Below are 19,603 nucleotides of genomic sequence, written 5' to 3'. Positions count from 1 at the left end.
TCCCTCTTTCCAGCTATTGTTTTGACAGCAATACAATGTGTACATATTTGTTTATATTTTAAAAATAGTTTCAGTTCAGCAGACTTTGTCCTAGGAGCTTAAACTTTTTTCATTGCTTTCAGAATGCAAATGTGAAAGGTTTTCATCAGGACAGTATATACCTCAAAGCTGTAGTTTATAGCACCCAGGACTTGATTATCTTCAAAGTCAAACTCTTTTTCCTGGAAGCTATTATGTTAGATTCTTAATTGACAAGGTTTTGTTTAATGAATTGCTCTACTTATCATAAACACTGGGGACTAAACTTGCTACCTCACAATGCTTTCTATCTCTCAATCCCCATTCCATATTTTTTTCTGCTGGATATTTACAAGCCAAGTCAGCATTTTATAATTTCTACATTTCTATAACTCATAGTAGTATTCTTCTGTTCCCTAAGGCTCATAGCTATCCATGATTTTATTTCATTTAATCATCAAGGTCTGTCACTTTACTCACAGTGGGCCTCAAATATCTTTTTCTTTTCCATCATCGATATCTTAAGATAAGTTCTTAACACTATACACTTAACTGTTGTGATACTGCTTCTTTGAGTTTGTCACCTTTCCAGTATATTTTATATATCATCACTGAATAAATCTTAAGCTCTTCTTTCTTATTACTATACTGCTCAAAAATCTTTAAAAGTTGTATTACTCTAGAATAGGCTTAGGATTCAAACCTCTGGCATTTGACACCCTATATCTTGTTCAGGTCCTTCTTTCCAGCCTTCCTTGTTACTACTCCATTACTCATAATCTTCATTGCAGCCAAACTGAACTCCTCATTATGCAGTAATCATATCTAGTAATTCCACATTACCATCCTCTGAACCAAAATGTTCTCTCAATTTTCCTTTCTTGGGCAAATATTTCCCACTATTTACATCACCCTGGAGCTCAAATTCTCTGGTTGTTATTTCCAAATCACTTAATTGTCTATTACCTTCTGTTTGTACTTCTCTAGTACTTTGATTTGTTCCATATTGTCTTGATGTATATATGTGTATGTGTCTGTGTGTGTTTAATTTCTATACACTTAATATTTCCCTGATTAGATTCTAAACTCTTGGTTAAGTGTCATGTCTTATACTTGTATGTATTTCCTATGATTTTTAGCATGGGGTAATTAATTAACTATATGGTAGATAATCAACATAGTTGGGGATCATTCTCTATTTTTGTGGTTGTTACTGAAAACACTATTTTTTCCATTTTGTAAAACTGTCATGTAGGGGAGTTACGGAAACATTTGAGACTGAGGTCTTTATTTCTGCCATGAATGAATCCTAAAGCCTAGGCAGGGTTATAAATCACATGAAAGCCTGACAGTCTGACTGAGTGATACTACAAATGAGGCCCACTGCAGTCTGCTGAGGTGCTTCAGCATACTTCTTGAATGTGTCATTAACTGTCCATCAACTCTTTTCCCTCATATCTTGTTCTCAGTCTATGTCATGGGCATTGAAGCATATAGTCTCTCAGTCACTGGCTGCATATACGATAGTTATGGGAGCTATCTTAAGTCAACCACTATCAGTTTCAACATTCAGCTGAGGCTAGCAGTTTATCACCTCTTTCTACAACACACTCCTTTTCCCTCAGAACCACTCCAGAAATGATTTAGATCCGAAAGGGATTTAGCTTACTTTGGTTCTCTTCTTTACTTAGTTATTCAAGGGAAGTCTGAGTGTCCTAGTGGCAGAGAATTAGCCCTGAGGATTCTAATACAATGTCACAAACAACTCTGAAAACATTCCATAGTTTTCAGTCTGTCTGAACTTCCTTAGGACTTTCCCGTAATCAAATAAGTACTTAGACAATGTTTACCTAAAGGGTAGAGAGCAAATCTCCAGAGCTGCCTTTATCTATACTCATTTCATTCTTTTTTTTTAAAAATTGTTTTTAGATTCCAGTGTAATTAATGTACAGTGTTACATTAGTTTCAGGTATACAATATAGTGATTCAGCAATTCTATACATTGCTCAGTGCTCATCAGGATAAGTGGACTCCTCGTCCCCTTCATCTATTTCACCCATCTCCCTGCCACCTCCCCTCTGGTAAACATCAGTCTGCTTTTTTGCCTCTTTTTTCCTTTGACTGTTTTCTTTCCTAAATTTCACATATGAGTAAAATCATATGCTTTTGTCTTTCTCTGACTGACTTATTTCACTTAGCATTATACATTCTAGACCCATTCATGTTACACATGGTGAGATTTCATTCCTTTCTGTGACTGTTATTCCATTGTATATAAATACATCTTCTTTATCCACTCATCTATTGATGGACCACTTGGATTCCTTCCATATTTTAGATATTGTGTTATTGCTGCTGTAAACATAGGTATGCATATATCTTTCTGAATTAGCATTTTTGTATTCTTTGGATAAATATCCAGTAGTAGAATTACTGGATCATATTGTAATTCTGTTCTTAATTTTTTGAGGAAATTCCATACTGTTTTCCACAGTAGATGCCATCAGTTTACATTTCTACCAGTAGTGAGTGAGGGTTCCTTTTTCTCCGTATCTTCACCAAAACTTGTTGTTTCTTGTGTTTTTGATTCTAGCCATTCTGACAGGTATCTCATTGTGGTTTTGATTTGCATTTCTCTGATAATTAGTGATGTTGAGCATCTTGTTATGTGTCTGTTGGCCATATGTCTTTTTTTGGAAAAATATCTGTTCACGTCTTCTGCCCTTTTAAAAATTGGATTAAAAGGGGTTTTTTTGTCGTTGTTTTATAAGTTCTTTATATATTTTGTATACTAACCCTTTAGTGGATGTATCATTTACAAATGCCTTCTCTCATTTAGTAGGTTGTCTTTTTTTGTTGATTTTTTCCTTTGTTCTCTAGAAGCTTTTTATTTTGATGTAGTCCCAATAGTTTATATTTGCTTTTGTTTTCCTTGCCTTAGGAGACATAACTAGAAAAAATGTTGCTAGGGCCAAAGAAATTACTGCCTGTGCTCTCTTCTAGGATTTCTATAGTTTCAGGTCTCACAATTAGGTCTTTAATCAATTTTGAATTTTTTTGTGTGTATAGTGTAAGAAAGTGGTCCAGTTTCATTCTTTTGCATGTAGTTGTCCAGTTTCCCCAGCACCATTTGTTTTTTTTTTAATTTTTTTTTTTCAACGTTTTATTTATTTTTGGGACAGAGAGAGACAGAGCATGAACGGGGGAGGGGCAGAGAGAGAGGGAGACACAGAATCAGAAGCAGGCTCCAGGCTCTGAGCCATCAGCCCAGAGCCTGACGCGGGGCTCGAACTCATGGACCGCGAGATCGTGACCTGGCTGAAGTCGGACGCTTAACCGACTGCGCCACCCAGGCGCCCCTCCCCAGCACCATTTGTTGAAGAGACTGTCTTTTTCTTCATTTGTCATAGATTAATTGATTAAATCATAGGTTTACTTCTGGGCTCTATTCTTTCTAATGATCAGTGTGTCTGTTTTTGTGCCAGTACCATAGTGTTTTGATTATTACAGCTTTGTAGTATAGTTTGGAATCTGGGAGAGTGATAGCTCCAATTTTGTTCTTTTTCAAGGTTGGTTTGGCTATTCAGGGTCTTAGTGGTTCCACACAAATTTTAGGATTATTTATTGTAGTTTTGTGAAAAATGCTGTTGGTATTTTGATAGGGATTGCATTTGATTAAGGATTGCTTTGGATAGTATAGACATTTTGACAATATTGGCTCTCCCAGTCCATGAGCATAGAATATCTTTCCATTTTTTTGTGTGTGTGTCATCTTTAATTTCTTTCATCAGTGTTTTTATAGTTTACAGAGTACAGGTCTTTCACCTCTTTGGTGAATTTTATTCCTAGGTATTTCATTATTATTGGTTGCAGTTGTGAGTAGGATTGTTTTATTTATTTCTCTTTCTGTTGCTTCATTAAGTAAATAGAAATGCAACAGATTTCTGTATATCGATTTTTATTCTGTGAACTTACTGAATTAATTTATCAGTTCTAGTAGGTTTTTGGTGGAATCTTTAGGGTTTTCTATATATAGTATCATGTAATCTGCAAATAGTGAAAGTTTTACTTCTTTCTTACCAATTTGGATGCCTTTTATTTCTTTCTCTTAATCTGATTGTTGTGGCTAAGATTTCTAGTACTATGCTGAATAAAAGTGGTGATGGTGAGAAAGGAAATCCTCATGTTGTTCCTGACCTCAGGGGAAAAGCTCTGTTTTTCCCCCATTGAGTATGATGTTAGCTGTGGGTTTTTCATATAAGACCTGTATTATGGTGAGGTATGTTCCTTCTAAACCTGCTTTGCTGATGGTTTTTGTCATGAATGGATGTTGTACCTTGTCAAGTGCTTTTTCTTCAGATATTGAAAAGATCTTATGGTTCTTATCCTTTCTCTTATTGATGTGATGTCTCACATTGATTTATTTGCAAATATTGAACCCTCCGGCATCTCAGGAGTAAATTCTGATTATGGTGAATGATTTTTTAAATATATTGTTGGATTCAGTTTGCTAATATTTTGTTGAGGATTTTTGCATCTATGCTCATCAGAGTAGTTGGCCTGTAGTTCTCTGTTTTAGTGGTGTCTTTATCTGGTTTTGGAATCAGGGTAATGCTAGCCTCATACAGTGAATTCGGAAGCTTTCCTTCCTTTTCTACTTTTTGGAATAGTTTAAGAACAGGGTTAACTCTTCTTTAAATGTTTGGTAGAATTCACCTGTGAAGCTGTCTGGTCCTGGACTTTTTTGTTTGTTGGGAGTTTGTTGATTACTGATTCAGTTTCTTTGCTGGTATTGGTTTGTTCAAATTTTCTGTTTCTTCCTGCTTCAATTTTGGTAGATTGTATGTTTATAGGAATTTATCCATTTTTTCTAGGTTGCCCAATTTGTTAGCATATAATTTTTCATAATATTCTCTTATAATCCTCTGTATTTCTGTGGTGTCGGTCATTTCTTTTTTCATTTCTGAATTTGTTTATTTGAGTTCTCTCCCTCTCTCTCTCTCTTTTATGAATCTCACCAATATTTTAGCAATTTTGTTGATCTTTTCCAGGAACCAGCTCCTGGTTTCATTGATCTCTCCTATTGTATTTTTAGTTTCTATTTTGTTTATTTCTGCTCTTTATTTTATCCTTTCTTCTGCTGGTTTTAGATTTTTTTTGTTATTCTTTTTTTAAGATCCTTTAAATGTAAGGTTAGATTGTTTATTTGAGATTTTTCTTGCTTCTTGAGGTAGGCCTGTTTTGCTATAAACTTCCCTCTTAGAACCACTTTTGCTGCACCCCAAAGATTTTGGATCATTGTATTTTCATTTGTCTTCATGTATTTGTAAGTTTCCTCTTTGATTTCTTGGTTGACTCATTCATTAGTAGCATGTTATATAATCTCTATGTATTTGTGTTCTTTCTAGATTTTTTCCTTGGGGTTGATTTCTAGTTTTATATGTAGCATTGTCAGAAAAGATGCATGATCCCTCTTCACTCATTTTGAATTTGTTGAGACTTGTTTGTGGTCTAACATGATCTATTCTGGAGAATATTTTATGTACACTTGAAAAGAATGTATATTCTGCTGTTTTAGGATGGAATGTTCTGAGTATGTCTGTTAGGTCCATCTGGTCCAGCATGTCATTCAAGCCACTGTTTTCTTGTTGATTTTCTGTTTGGATGGTCTGTCCGATTTCACTGGAGTGTTAAAGTCTCCTACTATTATTGTATTACTACTGATTACTTCCTTTATGTTGTGGGCTTCTGTATTTATTAGGGTGTGCCATGGTGGGTGCATAAATATTTACAATTGCTATATCTTGTTGGATTGTTTCCTTTATGATTATGGAGTGTCCTTCTTTGTCTCTTGTTATTGTATTTACTTTAAAGTCTATTTTGTCTGATGTAAGTATTGCTACCCTAGCTTTCCCTTGAAATCTATTTGCATGATACATGTTTCTCTGTCCCCCTCAATTTTAATCTGCGGGTATCTTTAGGTCTGAAATGAGTCTCTTCTAGACAGCATCTAGATGGGTCTTGATTTTTTATCCATTCTGTCACTGCATGCTTTTTGATTGGAGAGTTTAGTTCATTTACTTATGAGGTAGGTATTGATAGGTGTGTACTTCTTGCAAATTTGTTGCTTGTTTTACAGTTGTTTTTGTAGATCTTTTCTGTTCCTTTCTTGTTCTCTTCTCTCATGGTTTGCTGTCTTTCTTTAGTAATATACTTGGGTTCATTTTATTTTTTTACATATCTATTACCGGTTTCTTGATTTGTGGTTACCATTAGGTTTATATATAACATCTTGTGCATCTAATAGTCTGTATTAAGCTGATGGTCACTTAAGTTTGAACTAATTCTAAAAGTACCAAAATTTTCTCCTCTCCCCTCCATGTTTTAGGTATATAGTGTCATACTTTACATATTTGTATTTGTGAAACCCTTGACTGCTTTTTATAGATGTACTTGATTTTACTGCTTTTGTGCTTCCTACTTTTCTTACTTCTGCTTATGGTCTTTCCTTTCCATTTGAAGAGTCCCCTTTAACATTTCTTGTAAGGCTGGTTTGGTGGTGATATATTCCTTTAAATTTCATTTGTCCTGAAACTCTTTATCTCTCCTTCTATTCTGAATGATAGATAAAGCCTTTCTGGATAGAGTATTGTTTATTGCAGGTTTTTTTCTTTCAGCACTTTGAATATATCATGCCACTCCCCTGTGTCCTGCAAAGTTTCTGCCGAAAAATCAGCTGATAGTTTTATGGGCTTTCTGTTGTATGTATTGTTTTCTTTTCTCTTGCTGCTTTTAAAATTCTCTCTGTATCATTAATTTTTACCATTTTAATTACTGTGTATCTTGGTGTGGACCTCCCTGGGTTGATTTTGTTGGGGGCTGTCTGTGCCTCTGGATCTGGATTTATGTGTCTTCCCCCTGATTAGGGAAATTTTTAGCTATTATTTCTTCAAATAAATTTCCTGCCCCCTTTCTCTCCTTCTTCTGGGATCCATATAATGCAAACGTTATACTTGAAGATATCACTGAGTTTCCTTAATCTATTCTCATTCTTTATTCATTTTTCTTTCTCTTGTTTAGCTTGATTGTTTTCCATTACTCTGTCTTCCAGTTTACTGATCTGTACTTCTCTTTTCTCTATTCTATTTATTCTCTCTAGTGTAGTTTTAATTTCATTTATTGAGTTCTTCCTCTCTGACTGGTTCTTTTTTTGTGTGTGTTTTCTGGTTTTTTGTTGAGAGTCTCACTGAGATCTTCCACTCTTTTCTCAAGTTCAGTGAGTATCTTTCTGACCATTACTTTAAATCCTCTATCAGGCATATGGCTTATCTCCATTTCATTTCTCTCTCTTTGTCCTGTTCTTTCATTTGGGGCATATTCCTCTGATTCCTCAGTTTGCCTAACTCTCCATGTTTGTATCTATGTGTTAGGAACGTCAGCAACATCAAGTCAGCTGTGGCAAGTAGTGGCCTTATCAAGAAGAGATCCTGTGGTGCCCTGTAGTGCAATGTTCCTTGTTCACCAGGACCTGGCATTTCAAGGCGTTTCCTGTGTGTGTTGTGTGCACCCTCATGTTGTGGCTGAGCTGTGTTTGCCTTCAGTGTAGTGATCTACAATGGCTCCTTTTGCCTGTTGTGGGCAGAGTTTGGTCCCTGTGTTGTTAATGGGCCAGTCTGGGGCTGTCTTGGGCTTTAGTTGGGTCAGGCCAGGTGTTTGCCAGAGCTGTGATTACACTGAATTGCAGGGAGCTCTCCCTGTTTTATCCCCTGGTAGGTTTTTGTTAGTGGGTGGGGATTGTAGTCAGACCAGGTGTCTCCTCCCAGCCCATTGCTAAGGCTGCAGTCAACTACTGTGTGGTTATCTTCCCCTCTCCTTTGGACAGGAGTCACTTTGGAGTGGTATTGGCCCCTGTTGGGACTGTTTGCAGAATACCACACCTGTGGTGCCATTTTGGATATACTCCTACTGAGGCCAGGTTGCAGGGGATGAGTCTGCAGAAGAACCCAGGGGTGGGGCACAGCAATCCCAAGTGGAGAGTGTTTGTGCTGCACTGGTTCCTGCAGACATCTGCATATATAGGGTAGGGGTGGGAGGGAAATGGCACCTGCCAGCTCTTTTGTTCTTGGAGAAGTCTCCCAAAGATCCCTGGCCCTCCAGCATACACTCTGAGATTAATAGATAAATTTTCCTGTATACCCCAGGCATTTTTCAAATTGCTGCTTTTATGCTATATCTCAGCAGGGCTATTTGTTGTGCTCTTTATTGGAAAGGACTTAATTTTCTCTTGCCCTCCAGCTCTCCCAGAGCCAAGCTGTTCATCTGTAAAATTCTAGGTGGTAAGCCCCACTGATTGTAAAAACTCCAGATATTAGCTCCCTTTGGTTCTCAAAGTCAGTGTTACGAGGCTTTGTCTTCCCAGTGCAGGTCCCTGTGACTGGGGTGCCTGGTATGGGGTCTGCTCCTCTCCCTTCTCTGTTCTTGTGATGTCCTTCCTTCCCATGGACAGTCTCCTGAGTCAGCTTGGCTCCCGACTGTGTTTCTACCTTTCCTGCCAATTTTTGATGTGGTCTCTTCTGTATGTTTACCTGTGGAGTCTGTTCTGCCAGTCTTTGAGTCATTTTCAGGGTTGTTTACACTGATGTGATTGTTATCTAGTTGTATCCTTGGAACAAGGTGACATTAGGATCCTCTGACTCTGCCATTTTTTCTGGAAGTCCCCTATACTCATTTCATTCTGAAAATGACTTGAAGTAGCATATAAAGATATGAGCAGTTTTTCACGATAATATAATGCAAGTAACTGGGAAGGAAGAGAAGATGAGGATAGGAGAGAAAAAGATTAAACCAGGAGTAAATTTAGTATCCCAAGGAGATGTCACAATATCTTTTTAGAAAGATGGGTCATCAGATTTTTTTTCAGCTTTCTGGCAGCCATCAGAAATAGGGAATTAAAAATCCATATACATGAATTACAATATCCGTGTTTTAGGGAAAAGGAAGAAAGAAAAACTACTTTGTTCAATATAAGAATAGTTTATTGAGACCTGCAAGAAATTTCTTTTGTGTTTCTATAGAGAGGACCGTATGAAATTGTGAAATATCCTTTACTTCTCTACAGTAAATATAATAGTTATTTCATAGGGGTTAAAAAAATTTTTTTAATGTTTATTTATTTTTGAGAGAGAGAGAGAGAGTGCAAGTAGGGGGAGGGTCAGAGAGAGAGGGAGACACAGAATCCGAAGCAGGCTCTAAGCTCTGAGCTGTCAGCACAGAGCCCAACACGGGGCTCAAACCCACAAACGGTGAGATCAGATCTGAAGTCGGACACCCAACCAACTGAGCCACCTACGCTCCCTATTTTATAGGTTTAATTTAGCCATTCCTTGCTGTAACTGCATAGCAAAAGAATTTTGTCTAGTTTCCTAAAGGTACTTATACAAACAGCTAAAATGCAGTCCCAGACACACAGCTTCCTGATGATCTAGTCTATTCCAAGATTAATATTTAGAGTATCTGGATTAGAGGAGTGAATAAAGAATACATTTAGTGCATAAAAATGTTTTTGTTTGAAAACAAAATACTTTTCTTTTTTGTTTAAAAAAAAAAGTTATATGCACATCTATGTCACTAAATTCTGCATATCACTCAGTTCTACGTGTTTGATTAGAAAAACAGCACTCCCAACTCTGATTCTCCTCCTCCCAAGACACTTTGCTTTTAACTCTCTTATTATTTTGGTGTTTTCTCGATATCTAAATATCATGCTGGTAATGCATCTTGAGTTTTAATTCTTTGTATTAGCTATTGACTGTCTTTTATGCTAACGGGGATTTATTTAGGTCTCTTTCCTCTCTCTGCTTCCATGGTACATATGCACATTTTCAGTATACAGCCCATTTTCCATTCTACTGATGTAATTTGCATTCTGGTTAATTCAGTATTCAGTGTTTACATTTTTTTGAAAATTTTTTTTAACGTTTTATTCATTTTTGAGACAGGGAGAGACAGAGCATGAACAGGGGAGGGTCACAGAGAGGGAGACACAGAATCTGAAACAGGCTCCAGGCTCTGAGCTGTCAGCACAGAGCCCGATGCGGGGCTCGAACTCACGGACTGCTAGATCATGACCTGAGCTGAAGTCGGCCACTTAACCAACTGAGCCACCCAGGTGCCCCGGTGTTTACATTTTTATGACTACAAGTAAGAGCTGAGACATGTTACTTTTATTTTCCTCAGCATCTTTTTTCCCCCTTAGAGTTAATAGCTGTATTTTTGTTGTTGTTACTAGTTTTCTTTGTATTTATCAATATAATTTACCTCTAGGTTTACTGCCATTTATCCACATATCCTCTTAAGGTGTTTATTCCTATCAATTTTGCATTTATGAAGAAAATTCTGGAGTTTTTTTTCTCGCTCTTACATGAACCAGTTGCTGTGCACTGCTAGTTTTCATCCTAGGATCTCTCCCTTCACCTGTTTCTTGTATTCGATCTCCTGTTTCTTGTATTCCAGGTCTTCCTTGTCTTGGTTTTGTGTCTTCATTTTGTTGGAAGAAATCATTTGGTAGCTCCCTAAGAAAAGATACAGGGGAGGTAAATTTATTGAAAATGTCTTTTTATCTCTCATACTTGATTGATAGTTTGGCTGGCTATAGAATTCTAGGCTGAAAATAATTCCCCTTCAAAATTGTGAAGACATTGGTCTATTGCCTTTTATATTACATTGTGGTTCAGGAGTCTAATGTTGTTCTGATTGCTGATCCTTTATCTATAATCTATTTCTTTATCTCCTTTTCTTTTTGTCTCTCTCATTTCTTTTTGGAAATGTGTAGAATTTTTAGTCATGTATTCTGAAATTTCATGATAATGTACTTTGATGTGGATCTATTTTTATTCATCATTTTCTCTAGTCCTTTGAATCCAAGAAGTCATACTCATCAATTTTGGGAGATTCTTTTGAATTCGGTTTTACCATTTTCCCCATCCTTTTTCTCTGTTGTCTTTTTTTCTGAAAAGCCTGTTATTTAGATGTAGGACCTTCTGGATTGGCTCTATAATTTTCCTTTCTATTCTTTTTGCTATATTTTGGGAAGACTTTCTCACTTTTATCCTTAGAACCTTATATTGAGGTTTTCATTTTTATGATCATGTTCCTAATTTCTAAGTATTTCTTTTTTTTTTTTCTTTTTCTTGTCACATAGATAGATGTTCTTAACTTATTTCTCCAAGAATAGGGGTGGTAATTTTGTTCTTTGATGTTTTCTTATAATGAATTTTTCTTTATTTTTTATTTCTGCTCTAATGTTTCTAATTTCCAATATTCTCTGTTAAATCTTCAAGTGTATTATATTCTTCCTCCTGCTAATCTCTTCTGAATTACTTTTCTTTTAGTTCTTTTCATCCCAGACTTAATGATATCCATTCTTCAGATGGGGGTTAATCCTTGAATTACTCTTCATGTTTAAGGGTAAGGTCTAAAAAGCTTGTGGATGGGGCTTACCAACTGTGAGGTTGGTGATTGCAGGGTGATCTTGCTGAACTTTTTGTGGGTAGTCCCCATGTTGTATCTTTAGTTCCTCTTGGGCTGGTCAGATTTTCTAGAGAAGACTTCTCATTTCCTGCATGGATGATAAAGGCCTGGGTGCCAGCATTGTCCAAGCTGAGTAGGGGAAAGACTTCAAGCATTCAAAAGGCATACATTGACTCAATCACCCTTGTTTTAGAGCAGTACTTTTCCCTTCAGTTGTGCCTGGTATTTGATGGCCCAGAGATACTTCTTTTACCTTCTCCAAAGAATAACACTCTAGTTGTCTGTTAGAGTTAACAAAAGGTATGGAACTAAGAGGAGTATTTAGGGATGTAATTGTTTTTTAAGCAGCTTTCATCTAATTCTCCTTATTTCAGCCACCACCTTCTACCTACCCCCATCACTATCTTTTCCAGAGGTACCTGGTGCTGTTAATTCCTGAGCCTTTTGAAGATTCTACAGAGTAAGTTCCATTGGTTCTTGGCTTTCCTTACTGCCAGCTTAAGATTTGGCTTTCCCAGATCTGTTAAGTCAGTTACCACTTACGCATCTGCTTTTCAGCTTCCAAAATTAATTTTGTTGTTGCTGACTCCTCTCTTGTTCTTCCTGTTCTTGTGTTTTATGCTTATAAAATGATGCCTTTATTGTACTTTAATGATGTTTCTAAGAGTGGGTGAAAGAGACATGTGTTCAAGGCAGGCACCCTTTTAGCCCAGGTGTGCTGACATTATTTCTTACTACCAAGCTTTTAAAGAGTACTGGGGATAAATAATTTGAAGATATATCTGGAATGTAGGTAGAGATTTTTGTTAATTAAAGGCAAGTCCACCATCATTATATGACCATCATCATTATTACCATCACCGCCATAACCATCACCACTACCACCATTAATTTCGTCAGTTAATTCTCATAATCTAATGAGAAGTGCTATAAGGAAGGTAAGGGAAATTTTATAGGCAAGGGAAATTAAGGCTTAGAGGGTGTGAGGAATGTGCATAGGGTCACATAACCTATGTGGGCGGGATGTTGGACCCTCAAAGCCTAAGTACTCTTATTAATCCCTGGGCCTGGGCATCACTGCCTTCTTTTCATAGTCAACATTAGCTAAGCTAGAGTTAAGGTTGATATCCATGTAATAAAGTTTTAAAGCCTAAGCAGGGCACAGGGCTAAATAGAAAGTCAGTCCATCTTTACATTTCTTGTTCTGGGGAGGTACCACCCATAAAGAAATTGTAGGTCCTCTAGGTCTGTCCTATGTCCAGGTTGTAGATCTAGAATCAACTGGGGACCTCAGGAGCAGGAGGCTGGGGTACAAGTTGCAGGAATGGTCAGGCCCTATAGCCTTGATGGCAGCTCTGTGGGGTGATTCCCACCAGCCTGGCTGCCTATATTTCACCATTTTAGAGATTCATGTTGCAAATATATGTCAGTGAACCTGTTAGGTGCTGATAGTCTGTCGTGGTGTGTGACTGACTTAGCAGGGAGCTGCTGATGACTTACAGCTGGGTGAATGAGATGTGATGAATCACCCTGTTACTTTCCCTTTGGTTAAAGCTGAAGGAATTGAAGAATCTGCAGCAGCAATACTTACAGATTAACCAAGAAATCACTGAGTTACGTCCACTGAAGGCTCAACTTCAGGAGTATCAAGATAAGACAAAAAATTTTCAGATTATGCAAGAAGAGCTAAGGCAGGAAAATCTCTCCTGGCAACATGAGCTGCATCAGCTCAGGTATGATAATCCCTGCTTTTTGACTGTTTTTCTTTTAGTTTTCTTTTTTTTTTTTTAGCTTTTTATTATAAAATATAGTTTTATAAGAAGTTACAAAAATAATACAGAGAGCTCCTGTATACCTTTCACCCAGTTTCCTCTAATGGTAATATCTACTATAGTATACCCAAATTAGGAAATGACATGGGTGTGAGTCATAGACCTTTTTCAGATTTCATCAATTTTATGTTCACTTACATATGTATGTGTGTGGTATGTGTGCATGGTTCTGTGCAACTTTATCATATGTGTAAATAAATGTAATCATCACTGAAAATAGTCACTTCCTCACCCTCCCATGCCAATATCCTACTCTGGCAACCACTAATCTGTTCTCCACCTCTATCATTTTGCCATTTTGAGAATTTTTTAAAAGTTTTTATTTAAATTCCAGTTAGTTAAACATACATCATTTTAAGTGGAATCCTACAGTATGTAACCTTTTGAAATCAGCTTTATTCACATATCATAAATGCCTTTGAGGTCCATCAACATTGTGTATCAATAGTTCATTCTTTTTATTGATGAATAGTATTCCATGGTATGAATATACTGCTTTAACCATTCACACGTGAGTGTTGCTTCTCATTTTTATGTGTTATTAATAAAGCTGCTATAACCATTTGTGTATAGGTTTTTATGTGGAAAATAAGTTTTCATTTCTCTGAGATGTTTGTCCAGGAGTGCAAATGCTAGGTTGTATGGTAAGTGTCTGTTTAGTTTTTTAAGAAATTATAAAACTATATTCCAGAATGACTGTACTATTTTATATTCCTAGCAGCAATATATGAATGATCTAGTTTCAATATTGAATGCTGTATTCTTGTCAGCATTTGATATTGTGACTGTATCGTAGTTTTTTAGTAGATACGCCATGCTATCCCAGTGTGGTTTTAATTTGCATAATGGCTAATAATGTTGAAAATTTTTTTGTTGCTTATTTGACATGCATATGTCCTTTTTAATGAAATGTTTGTTCATGTGTTCTGTCCATTTTTTATTTGGGTTGTTAATTTTTTTTTACTGTTGAGTTTTGAGCGTTCTTTATATGTTTTAGGTACAAGTTCCTTATCAGATACGTGGCTTGCAAATATTTTCTCCTAGTCTGCAGCTTATCTTCTCATTCTTCTCAATGTCTTTTTAATTTTGATGAAATCCAATTTAATGATTATTTTTCTCTATTTGCAAATTCAGTAATTTCAGTTGTTCTAGCTTCATATTCACTGATTCTTGACTTTTTTTCTTCATCACTTCTATTCTGCTGTTGAGCCCATTGAGTTATTAGCTTTTGTTTTGGATATTATATTTTTCAGTTCTAAGATTTCAGTATTCTTTGTATCTTCTATTTCTTTGCTGAGGTTTTCTCTTTTGTTAAGTGAAGTATAATTGACATACAATGTTACATTAGTTTCAGCTGTACAACATAGTGATTCAACAATTATATACATTATGCAGTGCTCACTGTGATAAGTGTAGTTACCATCCGTCACCATACAAAGTTATTACAATATTATTGATTATATTTCCTATGCTGAACTTTTCATTCCTGTGACTTATTTGTTTTATAACTGGTAGTTTCTGCCTCTTAATCCTCTCACCTATTTTGCCATCCCTCCTCCACCCCCTCCCCTCTGGCAATCACTGGTTTGTTCTCTGTATTTATGAGTCCATTTCTTTGTTTGTTGTTTTTCAGATTCCACATATAGGTGAAATCATATGGTGTTTGTCCATTTTCTGTCTGACTTACTTCATTTAGCATAATACCCTCTAGGTCCATCCATGTTGTTGTGAATGACAAAATTTCCTTCTCTTTTTAGTTCAGTAATATTCCTCTGTGTGTGTGTGTGTGTGTGTGTGTGTGTGTGTGTGTGTGTATACCAGATCTTCTTTACCCATTCATCCAGCAATGGACACTTGAGTTGCTTCTATATCTTTGCAGTTGTAAATAATGCTGCAGTAAACATAAGGATGCATATATCTTTTTGAATTAGTGTTTTTGTTTTCTTTTGGAAAATACCCAGAAGTGGAGTTACTGGGTTGTATGGTATTGTATTTTTAATTTTTTGAGGAACCTTTGTACTGTTTCATATAGTGGCTGTACCAGTTTATATTCCCAGTAACAGTACATGAAGTTTCCTTTTTCTCCACATCCTCACCAATACTTAACTATTTCTTGTCTTTATGATAATAGCCATTCTGACTGCTGTGAGGTGATACCCTTATTGTGGTTTTGATTTGCCTTTCTCTGAAGATTATGATGCTGAACATCTTTTCATGTGTCTGTTGCCCATCTGAATATTTTCTTTGGAGAAATGTGAAGCATTCTGTATTTTCATTTGTTTCCAGTGTGTTAGTAATTGCTTGTCTAAGCATTTTTGTGGTGGCTGCTTTAAAATCCTTATATAATTCTATACATTTAATTCAACATCTGTGTCATTTCAGTGTTGTAATCTGTTAATTTTCTTTTCTCAGACAAGTCATAACTTCCCTGGTTCTTAGTATGATGAGTGATTTTCAGTTGTATCTTGAACATCTTGGAGATGATGTGACTCTCAATCTTATTTAAATTCTCTGCTTTAGTAGGCTTCCACTGCTAGATGGAGGGTGCAGCCCAGTGGGCTGTCTACTCAGCCTTCATTGTTACCCCAGGATAAGAGGTGCCTTGATATTGCCAGGAAGAGACAGCTGCCCAGGTTCCCCATTTGTACTTCATTGACACTGCACTTGGTGGGGAGTAGTGCATCAGTATTGTTAGGTGAGAATACAAGTCCAAGGTCCATACATGGACTCCATTGATACCATTGGGGGTGGCAGGTTTTGGAGAGAGGCATTTCATTATCACTGGACAGTGGGGGAAAATATAGGTTCCTCACTCAGTCCCTACTGACATTGCAGGAAGGTGGTTGAATAGGTAGACATCTACTCCTCTTGTTACCCCTGGTCCAGAAGTCCAAAGTCCAAACTTTCTGTTGACCTCTTCTGATACTACCTGCACAGGGACAGGGAACCTGTCTCTGATACTACCTCTGCTTTGTTACCTTGTTATGGGTAGAGGTAGATGTCTAGACCCCCATGTTGTCTACATTGACACTATAGTGGGGTGTAGGTGGGGGCAGTCAGAGTCACCTCTTTTCCACTGGGTAGTGGTGATAGTCCAGGGTACTTTGGCCTTTTCTGACACCACCCAGCAAGGAGGGTGAATTATACCTAGTTATCTCTAGGCAAAGATATAACTCTGCTCTTTCCACTAGGATTTTGTTGATTTGGGGTGGAGGGAAGGTGCTGTGGTTTTTCCATGATGTTCACCTAGAATAGAGTGATTACTGTCTTTAATATTTGCCTCACTAGGCTTTTGGCAAGTGGTCTTTTGGCAAGTGGGAACAAACTTTACTTGGTACTCACTGGTGTTTCTGGATTGTTGGATCCTTCTTCACCCAGTTTGGGATATATAAAATTCAAAAAGAAAAACCAGCAAATTCAATGCTGTGCCATTTCTCATGTCCTGGGGTCCCTAGTTGGTCCAATTTCTTCTCTCCATGTTTCTGGGTCTTCCTGTGTTTGTTTTTATACATAATTCCCAGGGTTTTTATCTATACTTAGTGGGGGAAATAAGGAGATATGCATCCACTCCTGCTTGTCTGTATCCAGAAATCCAAGCCCTTTTCTTTTAAAGATGAATAATAGTGTTATATGGTACTATTAGAGCAGAAAAAAATATAATAAGAGCTGTACTTCTGGCTGGTTTTTAAATTCAGTGTTTCTAACAAATTTGATCCAAAAGGAAAGGTAAAGAAGAAATGCTTAGCAGTATGTAAAAACAAATCCTGTTGTTGCAACCTCACTGTTGGGACTTTATTGCTGTTTCAAATCCAAAACTTTCAAAGTTTGGTACTAAAAGAAGAATCTCCGTGTTGGAAAGTACTGCTAATCATGCAGCACCTGTTTTGTCTCACCTGCTGCTATCGGCAAGTGAATACAGAGAATACAGGTGGAGTCTAGATTCCTATCCAACTTACAGAGGGGCTACCATCGTGGCAGTTAGCAATATAATAAAAGTATTGTTGGAATGGCGCTAAGGCAGCTCTTAATGTGCAGACACAAGAGATTTGTTCCTTCACCGATCCTAGATAACATACATTTTGCTAACGTGGCATTTCAAAATAAACCTTAAGCCAGCTTTACAGAGCTTTGTACAACTTGGTAATTTAAATTTTGCACAGTAAAATTACATCTAAAAGGTTTTCATATTTAACATCTTATTGACTTTTCTTGTAAGTGAACATATATATAACCTATTTCATGGAGTTGATAGCCTCTCCAAATAATAAAAGTACACATTTTTAACCAAATGATGATTGCAAAGGTAAAAAAATTGAATTTTTGCTCTCTGGGAACACAAATTTCTTCTGTTTATTCTTTCTGGAGTTGAATCTCAAGAGAAAAAATGAATTGCTCCGTTTCAGCTTTATCTCCCCCCACTCATTCCCTGCCCAGGGAATAGCTACCCTGAGTTTATTCTGTTAGAGTCTTTTAGAATCAGTGCATTATCAAGAGATCAGGATCTCGGTGTATCTTTTTCCAAATGCATAGTAAAACTGACCTTTGAACTTAGGGATCTCCAAAGATGATTGGAACCATATGGGAAACATCAAGTTGATGCTCCCATATTATCTCCAGGTCACCTGGAACTACAAATATATTAAGTGTCCAGTTACCAGTATAAACTTAAGAGCTGCAAAGCTCTAAAGGCTTATTTTCTGTAGACACCTCTTCCCTTTTAAATTTCCTGAAAGGGCATTCTAAAAGGATACTTTCCTTATAGAGTTGAATCTTAGAGAAGAGAAAAAAATAATTTCTGGTCTGTTGATTTTTTCCCCCCTCATTCTGTCCCCATGTACCTTTCTCTTAGCCTTTCTCTCTTGACCTTCCACAGTTGAGCAATTTTGAAGAAAAGTAAAATTATATCTCAAGTGAATGTGAGTAAATTGGGGGGAGGAAAGGAAGATATTTTACTTCACATTTAGAAGGAAGAAGAAAATGAAGACACAGGTTTGATTCCCTGACTTTAGGACCGGGTTTTTTTAGCTGAATATCTTCAGGGCTCTCTGTCTTTTGCTCTTGATATACTTGGGGGAAATTAGCTTTTCAAATATGAAAAGGCTGGAACATCTTGTTTAAACCTGTTAGCCTCAGGGTTGGCTTATTAGGAGAGCCTGGATTTATACCATAACCTTTCTCTTCCCCTTGTAGCTACTGGTTTGCTCATTCTGCTCTGGTTCCTGTGGTCTCTTACATAAGGGGTAAGTGAGGTATAACCCTGTAATGGCTGAGTTACGTGAATAATCGGCTTTGTTTCTTAGGCCCTATTCTCCTTTGAGCGTCTCTTTCCATGCCATCACCACCTTCCAGAAAAATGGCAGCTTGAAGCTTTTTATGGAAGATTATGGTCTTTCTTCTGCATTATGCTCTTAAATTGTTCTCTCTCATTTTTTCACAAATATCAAAGAAAGTGTTGAAAGTTCCTGTGTCTTTTACATATAGTGACCTTGTAATAAAATTTCATTTTAGTTTCTAAGTTTTGGCTCTGCCTTTTTGAAAAAATTTTGACTGTATTCCAACTCACTTCTTAGCAAAGCAGTATTATTTCATAACAGGTATTTGCCATTTAGAAAAGAAGGGACCATTGTACCTTTTTTCTAAAGTGAAAGACAAAAAAAAAGTCAGATTCAATTCAAACAAAATCTTGTATTATTGGGACAAATAGAGACATGGGCATTATTTAAAGTGAAGAGACACTGAAGAAATTTGATTACAATTCTAATGAGTTCTTCTAGACAGTACAGAGAGAAGTAGAACTAAAGAATATGACAGAGACGCAGTTTTTGCTAGTACTACAAAAAATTAGCTGGGATCAGAAAGAAGCCTTCCTCTTGGCTAAGTTTAGGGAATAAAAATATCAGCAGCTCATATTTGTTGGGTGATTATGATGTGGCAGGCTCTGTGTCTGGTGCATGGCATATAGTGTCTCATTCAATCCTCAGAATAATCTTCAGGAATAGATATGTATTCCCATTTCACCAGTGAAACTCAAAGAGATTAAGAAACTTTACTCAGGGTCTGATGCCTAGTTTATGATAGAGCCAGCATTTGAACCCAGTTCCTGCAAGACTCTACAGTTGTATTTTTGTCGCTATGACATTAGACTGAATCTGGCATTACCTTTCCGAAGAATTACAGTAGTTTCCCATTGCTTATAAAGTAAGCTTTATTTAGCATGCACTCAG

General features: G+C 36.8%; 1 protein-coding gene across 1 annotated transcript in view; it reads left to right on the top strand.

Moving 5' to 3' along the window:
• The window catches only part of GOLGB1 (golgin B1), an 83,186-nt gene that overhangs the window by 52,043 nt on the left and 11,540 nt on the right, over positions 1-19,603 (top strand). Inside the window, 1 exon segment of the mRNA XM_043594282.1 lies at positions 13,102-13,280. Within this exon segment, the coding sequence (XP_043450217.1) occupies positions 13,102-13,280 (179 nt within the window).

The sequence above is a fragment of the Prionailurus bengalensis genome, chromosome C2, assembly GCF_016509475.1.
Source record: "Prionailurus bengalensis isolate Pbe53 chromosome C2, Fcat_Pben_1.1_paternal_pri, whole genome shotgun sequence".
Classification (NCBI taxonomy): domain Eukaryota; kingdom Metazoa; phylum Chordata; class Mammalia; order Carnivora; family Felidae; genus Prionailurus; species Prionailurus bengalensis.
Note: the sequence above shows the minus strand (reverse complement) of the source record. Positions and strands in the feature narration are given on the sequence as shown.